Source organism: Schistocerca cancellata, chromosome 5 (assembly GCF_023864275.1).
Source record: "Schistocerca cancellata isolate TAMUIC-IGC-003103 chromosome 5, iqSchCanc2.1, whole genome shotgun sequence".
NCBI lineage: Eukaryota > Metazoa > Arthropoda > Insecta > Orthoptera > Acrididae > Schistocerca > Schistocerca cancellata.
The window spans coordinates 378,942,824-378,952,520 of NC_064630.1; the positions used below are offsets into that span (position 1 = coordinate 378,942,824).

The 9,697-nt window shown below is 37.1% G+C and overlaps 1 protein-coding gene across 3 annotated transcripts in view; it reads left to right on the top strand.

Annotated features, from left to right (window-relative positions):
* LOC126188082 (uncharacterized) overlaps positions 1–6,375 on the top strand; it is a 47,988-nt gene extending 41,613 nt beyond the window's left edge. For all 3 annotated transcript variants that reach the window (XM_049929537.1, XM_049929535.1, XM_049929534.1), the window contains one exon: positions 5,661–6,375. In XM_049929537.1, coding sequence (XP_049785494.1) covers positions 5,661–6,126 — 466 coding nt within the window. In that variant the 3' untranslated portion in view covers positions 6,127–6,375. The remainder of the gene's footprint in view (positions 1–5,660) is intronic.
* The last annotated feature ends 3,322 nt before the right edge of the window (positions 6,376–9,697 follow it).

Genomic DNA, 9,697 nt, shown 5'->3' on the forward strand with positions numbered 1-9,697 from the left:
TCGCTAACGATATAGTGCACAGGATTGATGACGGCGATATGCATGTGGGCAGCATTTGGTTTACTGACGAAGCTTATTTTTACCTGGACGGCTTCGTCAATAAACAGAACTGGCGCATATGGGGAACCGAAAAGCCCCATGTTGCAGTCCCATCGTCCCTGCATCCTCAAAAAGTACTGGTCTGGGCCGCCATTTCTTCCAAAGGAATCATTGGCCCATTTTTCAGATTCGAAACGATTACTGCATCACGCTATCTGGACATTCTTCGTGAATTTGTGGCGGTACAAACTGCCTTAGACGACACTGCGAACACCTCGTGGTTTATGCAAGATGGTGCCCGGCCACATCGCATGGCCAACGTCTTTAATTTCCTGAATGAATATTTCGATGATCGTGTGATTGCTTTGGGCTATCCGAAACATACAGGAGGCGGCGTGGATTGGCCTCCCTATTCGCCAGACATGAACCCCTATGACTTCTTTCTGTGGGGACACTTGAAAGACCAGGTGTACCGCCAGAATCCAGAAACAATTGAACAGCTGAAGCAGTACATCTCATCTGCATGTGAAGCCATTCCGCCAGACACGTTGTGAAAGGTTTCGGGTAATTTCATTCAGAGACTACGCCATATTATTGCTACGCATGGTGGATATGTGGAAAATATCGTACTATAGAGTTTCCCAGACCGCAGCGCCATCTGTTGTTGAAAATTGTAACTACTGTAATTTCGAAAGTTTGTCTGCCTGAAAATGTACTGTTGTCCCAAGCATATTGCAACAAACGGTGTATTTCTATTGCTGCTCGTTTAGTTTTTATTGCCGTTTCAAATATACCGGTCATTTTTGCAACACCCTGTATGTATTTAAAAGGCAGAAGAGCAGAAAGACCATTTGGGTGTAGAAAAACTTCCAGAGCTTGTTATGGTGGACCTGAATGGTTTCTGCTTTCTGTTTAAAGGTAAGACTTGACCCATGCATGAAGATTTCAGTTTACCGAGTAGAATTTTGTGTCACACTGGATAATTTTTCTCGTTTAGCTCTGCTTCATTATGAGGCCTTGTATCACTCTCCCCTCAGAGAATGCAGCACAAAAGCCAAACTGAGGGTAGTTAACAAGTTCTGTTCAATTAAATTGGTGAGTATTCTATCATAGGCTACTTTCTCAAATACTTTTGAAAAGGCAGGAAGGAGCAAATCAGGTCTGTAATGAGATGTGCTTTTCTGTCTCCAGTTTTGTGAATGGATGTTACTACAGCATATTTAAATCTGTCACAAAATTTGCCCTGAGTCATAATTTATTAAAATGTAGCTTAAAAGTAACCCTATCAAATCATAAGATTTTTATATTCTGATTGAAATTCCATCATTGGTAGCGGAATTACTACTTTCTAATTATCTGATGATTTTTTAAATCTGCTAAGGGGTTGTATTTTGAAACTAATGTCTGGTTGTGGTTCATGTAGTGTCTGCACAAACAGATCAAATGTATCTGTATTTGGTTATTTGCAAGTGGGTGCAATGTTTGCTGCCTCGGTGGAAAGTAGTCATTGAAGTTGATGGGCATTGATTTGCAAGTGTCACAATATCTGCTAAAGCTGTTCTCTGGGAATCAATTTTATTCAGGTTACTGTATTTGTGTGTTTCCTCTTTAATGTTCTAAATAGTTTTTGCCTTATTCTTGAAGTAATTTTTACTTTTGTTTTTAAGTGAAGTACACAATTTTTTCTAATGGCAGACTGGAGGATTTTACAATTTTGATGATGATATAATTTCAGCTCTTGACTGCTGCTTGTCTATTAAATTAGATAGAGCTCTTTCTTCTTAGCACAAGTTCTTTAATCTGAAGAGTTAGCGAACCGTTTCTTCATTTTTGTTTGATTTTGCCCATATTTGTGTTAGGGGGAAATGAGACTCAAAATGCTGTAGCAATATGTTTAAGAAAGGATAAAATTTTCTGTCAACACTGTCTGCTTTATAAATTTTTCCTGGACATTCTTCACATAATTTCTCTCTAAACACTGTGATCATATCATGTTTTGTGATTCTGTGATACAATTCTTCTCTTGTGTGATATGTAACAAGCTGGCCAGTATATTTTATTAACATTTGACTATCATGGTCAAGCAAACTAGTGACTATTGTTTTACAGCTAAGTCACAACATGTTGTTGGATCTAAAAACAAATTGTTGGTAGCTGTTATACTATGCCCTTCAGTCCTCATAGGAAATTGTGCTATACAAATTAATCAAACACCTAAAATTCTGTGCAGGAATTCCAGCAAACCTGGTAAATGATTGACTGCTTTCACATGTCCCTGGCTTGTATAGGGTAGGATAAACCTTTACAGGACTAAAGTAGGATGTGCTGGGTGGTTGCATCAGACAGATTTTGCATGTGGTTCTTCTACAGGGGTGTAACCCATGTGGCAAAGAGATGGGAGCTGGTGTGGCAAAAGTATGGACTAGGATGTTGTGAATATATGGGTGGGTTGTGGAATACCACCTGGGAGGATTGGGACCAATTGTGGGTAGCATCATTGTCAAATCTGGGTACAATGATACCATTTTTTTACAGATTATAAGATGCACATTTTTCTTCAAAACATTTCCTCCAAAATTCAGGTGTTTCTTATACTCGATGGTGAGCAATTGTGACACTCATCTTGCATACAGCTTCTTCAGAACAAATTCTTTGTTCAGGATGTTATGCACTTGTTCAGTTGAGATGCCTACAGTCTCCGCAGTTTCACGAATTTTTATTCTACAGTCTTGCATTACCATATTGTGGATTTTGTCAGTGGTTTTCTTTGTGGTGACCTCAGATGCTTGTCAGACTAGATTTAAATTCATTAATCCAAAAATCAATTGTTTTCAATGCTGGGGTTTAGTCTGCATGAACTTCATACTGTGTATTGATTTGTACAGCACTCAAATGTTTAATAATAGCATGGAACTTGGTTTTCTCCATTTTCAATTGCAGTTGACACACTGACCAATTCATTGCTACCTTGCGTATTTGCAAAGATGGAAGGAAGAGAATACGATATTGCAATGCCTGTGTTATTCTGATGACAATGCACTGTGGTGACCACAGCCATTATGAAATACATTAGATGAATTCACAATTGCAAATAATGACTACCATCTGCTATAGAATGGAAAGACGACAATGAAAATTTGTGCCAGACAGGGACTTGAACCCAGATTTCCAACTTATCGTTAGTGGTCGCCTTACCATTTGGCTATCTGTGCACGACTCATGGCCAGACCTTCACTTCCAATGTCTACGACCTGTACTTGCATATTCATCATATGGATGCCTGTACAGATCAGATGCTGTACTTGAAAGACGCGTGCCCAGTATCGGCAGATAAATACAATATTGAAGTACCTGTGTTATTCTGGTGATGATGCACTGTGGCAACCACAGTCACTACGAAACCCATTAGATGAATTTGCGGTTGCAAATAATGACGACAATGAAGATTTGTGCTGGGCCAGGACTCGAACCCAGATTTTCCGCTTACCGCGAGCAATTGCCTGGCCATGAGTCTTGCACAGATAGCCAAATGGTAATGCGACCGCACGCAAAAGTGGGAAATCTGGGTTCAAGTCCGGTATAAATTCTCATTGTCATCATTCCATTCTAGAGCTGATGGTGGTCATTATTTGCAATTGTGAATTCATCTACTGGGAAGAGAATACACCTACCACATTCTAGTAGGAAATCAATTCAGTAATGGTAATTGAAATTAGCTGAGCAGTGCTTGTTGATTCCTGCTGTGATTTCCCATTACTCCAGAGTGATATTGGAGAGAAGTGCAAAGTTACAGATGTGGTCCAACATAATTTTGAAAAGGCAAGTGCATAACATGATCGGTCAGTTGTGTTATGTTTTATGGTTAATTCAGTGTTGAACTTCATTTCTGAGATACTGCCAGTTCATTGGTGCATAATAAAGGATCTGATAATTTTACTATTCAGTATTTGGATCATGGCAATCTCGAACTGGCTGCATGTCTGCACTTTTGCATTTCTTTCATGAACAGCTGCAAACAAAGCTGATAACTGCAAGAGGTTCCAGAATGAAATTTTAACTCTGTAGTGCAGTGTGTGTGTGTGTGTGTGTGTGTGTGTGTGTGTGTGTGTGTGTGTGTAGACATGAAACCTCCATGCAGATTGAAGCTGCTAGCCGGACGAGACTCAAACTTGGGATCTGTGACTTTCGTGGGCAAGTGCTCTACCGACCGAACTACCAAAGCACGACTCACAACCTGTACTGGCAGAAGTAAAATTGTGAGGGTGAGTCTTGAGTCATGCTTGGATAGTTCAGCCAGCAGAGCTCTTGCCTGTGAGAGGCAAAGGTCCTGAGTTTGACTGTCGGGTCTGCCACACACTTTTAATCTGTCAGGAAGTTACTAGAGAGTAATGCAAAGGATAAATCAATCTAAAAGGTATTAACTTATATATCCGTAAATATATTCATGGGTCTTGAGAGCTAACCTGATAGATGCTAACATAGCAAAAGAGCAAGGCATCTCCCTGCTGGCCACAGAAAAATGTGAAGGCTGCATCTTCCTTTATTATCATAGAAAGCATTACAAGTACATATTAACATTTATGGACTCTCTGATCCATACATTTTATACTTCACAAACATTAAGAAAGAAACATTTTCTTTGGGTCTTACTCAGACTTATCAAGCAACCTTTGTATTATTGTAATGCCACATCTGTATCATTATATTTTGTCCTATGTCATCTGCTGAATAAATGTTTCTTTTGAAAAGAATTGTTAATCGAACGTGAATGTTACGCAACAGCTTCCTTTTACCGTAAGTGATAGAATTTTGGAATTGGCTAAGTGAGTGGGTCCCCCATCAAACTTGTTATCCTACAGTGGTCTGTAGTTGCGATTGATCCTCAGTTCATGGTGAAAAAATATGGGGTAATGTATTAAAGTGGTTTCAACAGTCAGAATATTGATTTCTTACATGACTCCTATAATACAGGTTTTCAGTGATAATGTACAGATATTATAAATAAGTCTTATGTATAAAACAAATCGAATTCCCGGGATATAAAAATTTTGGTTAGGTTCAAAAAGTCTGTTGTTTTAGGTGTCCTGATCGACTTTGGTTTGTCGATTATGAAATTGTATTACAACCGGTGGCGGATACATATAGGGGGTACCCCATCCCCCTTGCGGGGCCGCCCGCAATCCCTATTGTCCTATTGATGACGTAATTAACCAATTTGCCAAGAAGAATAGTCGCATATAATTTATCATTTAAGAAAGAGAACCACAATTGTAACTTTTTTATATCATAAGATGGCATTGTCTTGTATATGTGTATAATCAGTTTAAATAAATCTTTCTGAGACTTTGCATGTGACTTGATTATTTTTTATTGTGGTAAAAGTAAAGGTAGCTCAAGATATCTTTAGCCCCCTGTCCTTGAGGTTTTTCTGTAGCCACCACTGAATACAACATATAATGAATATATTTTGCTTCCTTGGTTATTTGAAGATGAAGTTCTGTTTCATTGAATTACAGCATCTTTATAAACACTGTAAATGTTTTATTAAAAGTAGTGAGAAAAGCTGACTTTTTCATAGTTTAAATTAAACTTTGACATAAGTTTGCAATCTCATATTTCAGGTACCTACCAACATGGCAGGATCTTCTGAAGTTCCTTTACACTATCCACACACATGCATCCATTCCATATGTTATATTGTTGGAAGGATTGGAAGATTATTGTATTATGAATGATCATTCTCATCCATCGACTGAAAAACATGAAAATGAGATGCTGAATGCCCTGATCTGTGGATCTTTGCTGGATGCTGCTTCTGTTTGTGCAAAGTACTCTAAAGATAAAGCTGTACTGGTTGTTTCAGTTAAACATGATAGCCCACAGGCATCTGTAGTTCAGACTCTTGTAGACACATTCTTCTTCAATTCCGTTTGGTTACAAAATGTTGAGGGTGAAAATGGAGAAATCATTCGTATAAAAAGTTTGATGTCATATCCTAGTCAAGAACAAAGAACAGTTCTTGAATTTGAATGTAAGTCTGAGGGTGATGTGTTTTTGAAGAAGATACTAAAATTTTTCAAGCAGTGAGTAGCAGCTGGTGTTGTGTTTGCTGCTGCTGCTGCTGCTGCTGCTGCTGTTATTGTTGTTATTATTGAGAATATGAGTTATTTTAAAGAGACAGAAATTTAAAATGTCAAATGATTTCCTCAGTATTTGCAATATTGAAATATTAGCACAATTATTTCCTTCTGAACACGAAAACAACAAATGCACATAAAGGAAATGAATTGTATTTATATTTATTTATAAATAAAACCCAGTTGATTTGTTCACTTATTCATTCATCACATTTTGTAGATCCCATCAAGAAGGAGAACCTTCACAAATGTGGAACTGATCCACGTATACATTATCAGAAGGCTAGCAACTCACAGAAACTTAATGTGCATGCTGTATCCTATTAATAATAAACTATCAGTATCCTGCTTAATATGATTTGTGCTTATCATAGCTAAATTTAACCTAGTAAATTAAAAGGAAAGCTATTACTTGGGGGGGGGGGGGGTGTTCAAAAAAATCTGTTACCTACAACTGTAACAGCAGTGACCTGCTCACAATTCACTATACTTCTGTAGCTGTACATGGTGTGATCAGAAAGTAATGGGAATTTTTTAATTTCGCAGTATTTATACATCCAATGGTCAAATCTATTTATCTTGTTGGTACACATATTCCTGATGTATGTTTGCACTTTCACATATGTTGGATATTTAGTGTATTGCGGATGGCCGAAAATTTGATACACATTTTTGCGTGCTCGGAGAATTTTTTCTTTTGAAAAAGATGGCTCAGAGAATTTGTTTGAAAAATGGAGTAAAGTGCAGCACCACATTCAAATGTTGACTATGGCTTTTGGCGAATCTATTGTGAGCAAGACAGGACTTTACAAGTAGTATAAACTTTTCAAAAAGGGTCAAGAAGATGTTAAAGATGATGACTGCCCCGGATGTCCTAGCACATCAGTTACTGATGGCAATGTGGAAGAAGTGAAGAAAATGGTTTAGAAAATCACCATCAGATAGATTGCTGATGATGTTGGCACATCCTGTGGCTCATGCCAAGCAATTTTTGGGAAAGTTTCAGCATGAAACGTCTAGCAACAAAGTTTGTTCCAAAATTATTGAATTTCAACCAAAAACAGTATCACATAGACATCGCTCAGAAGTTGTCATATGAAGTCTATGATGAACCAAAATTTCTTTAGAAGGTTATAACAGGAGACCAAAACATGGATATACAGGTATGACATCGAAACCAGGGCTCAATAATTCCAGTGGAAAGTTCCTGGAGAAATAAGGGAAAAAAAAAAAAAATGACTAGTTTGATTAATGGGAAGTTGTTCTCACTCTTTTCAACTACAAAGGGATAGTGCATCATGATTTTCTGCCTTATGGTCTTACTGTCAATAGGAAATACTACATGGAAGCTATGTGCATGAAGCAATCAGAAGGAAAAAAAACAGAATTGTGGCAAAACTGCTCATGGAAATTGCCTCACAATAATGCTCATGCTCACACCTCAGCGCTTGTTCATGATCTTTCGGGAAAAAACAAAACTGTTATGTTGTCTCAGCCACCGTATTTGTCATACATGGCCCCTTGTGACTTCCTTCTATAGTCTCTGAAGGGACCCATGAAAGGAGATCATTTTGCCACCATTGATAATACAAAACCACAATCACTGAAGGAGCTGAACACCATAACGAAAAGTGAGTTCCAGAAGTGCTTCCAAGATTGGAAAAAGTGCTAGCACAAGTGTATTACGTCCAAAGGGGATTACTTTGAAGGGGACAAAGTTGATATTGCCAAATAAATAAATATTCTTTATGAAAAACAAAAATTCCTGTTACTTTTTGATCACAACTCGCATAATCAGCTCTGCTACATGGTACATTGCTAACAAGCATTGTCAATCATTGACTCTAGACAATTGACTAATATGCAAAAAAGTGTCTAATGAGGTATGTCTTTAATTTTTTTCATGTGGTAGGGGGTTCCCAATCTCCTTCTTTTTATGTTAAATGGGAGCTTGTTGAACAACTTCGCACCTCGGTACATAACTCCACTTTGACATACAGACAAGGAGGCAAAATCTGCATGAATATTATTTTTCATTCATGTGTTGTGATTATGCAAATCACAGTTCAGCTGAAACTAATTTTTATTGTTAGCAACAAAAATTATTAAGGGGGGTTTACTGTATTACATACTCATCTCATTGCTCCCTTCTTCTGAACAAATACTTAGTTTATTTGAAGCCCAGGGGAGTGAAAATATGTAAAATAAACCCTTGCTTCTATGGCAACAAAAAGGTTACTATAAACAGACAGCGCAAAAAAAAAAAACAGAACATTTGCTTGTAGTCGTCAGAATCTAAATGTAAGAAATGAGTCAGGTTGAATGTATGCTAATGGTAAGAAGTTAATTTTCTAGTAGTTGTGAAGTTTCTTAAGGGTGGAATGCAGAGTTAGTTTTCAGTTCATGTTATACAAGCGAGAAAAGTGCAATTTTTCCCCCATCAGTTATACCACAGCACTAGATATCTTTTCAATTTGTTGTACTAATACCCTGAAATGACCTCTTGTAATTAAATTTTTTGATACAGTTTGGATCTGCTGCTGTGACGTGTGTCATTGATCTTGTTTCAGCAGTTTTGTGAATAATTTTCAGAAATTATAAATTGTTTGTGTCGTGTAAAGGTGACACTGCTACTGCTCTGTGGCTTTATTTTGGATGCAGTTGGCACATGCTGTATTTGCAGATTCTGTTTAGTGAAGTTCACATTTTATTAGAGATGTTCTGTCACTATAGTGTTCACCAAATAGTTAATGAATACATTAATAAATGGCAGTGAGTGAGCTTGTTGGAGGCTGGTTTTCATTGAAATTGTGGTATTTGTGAGATTAAGTGATATCAGTTGATATGAAAAATAGTATGAGGTGAGTTATAAAATTCAGAAACAGGTATGACAGTATCATTTATTGAAGAAGTAGTTTAAAAGTATCAGATGATTTAATTTATCTTTTCATATACTAGTATTGATGTATGTAGATTTGTTATTAACAGGTAACCTTCTATGATATAAATGTTAATTTAACAAAAGCATAAAAATTTACTGGTGTTAAATTTGTCTGTAGCTAATAGTTGGATAACATTATAAGAATTCTGCCCATAAAATATAAAAGTCTTACTGTTTGTGTTGTTTAGGTTATAGCCAGAAATGATATTTGTTCAGTGATTCTGTGAGTTTATGAGCATGTTGTGCACATAGTTACAGAGTTAAGATCTATGGGATTGAGGGACTGAAATGGTATTACAAATATAAATGGGAAAATATTGATACGGGTGATTTTGAAATTGTGAAAATACTTGTATTATCAAACAGGCACTAACAGTCTTTAAACAGATTGCTCTGCAAGTAGTGCATCAGCAAGGTTCTGTGTTGAATATGAATTTGATGTATAGATGTGTATACTGAAAAGTAATATAACTGAAGGCTGTGATGGGTAATGTGCACGATAGGCTAATCGTGGGCACTCTTTTGGGTTATCAGTCTGCATTCCTTTCCCAGATAGGAGACATAGGGAACAGATCTATAA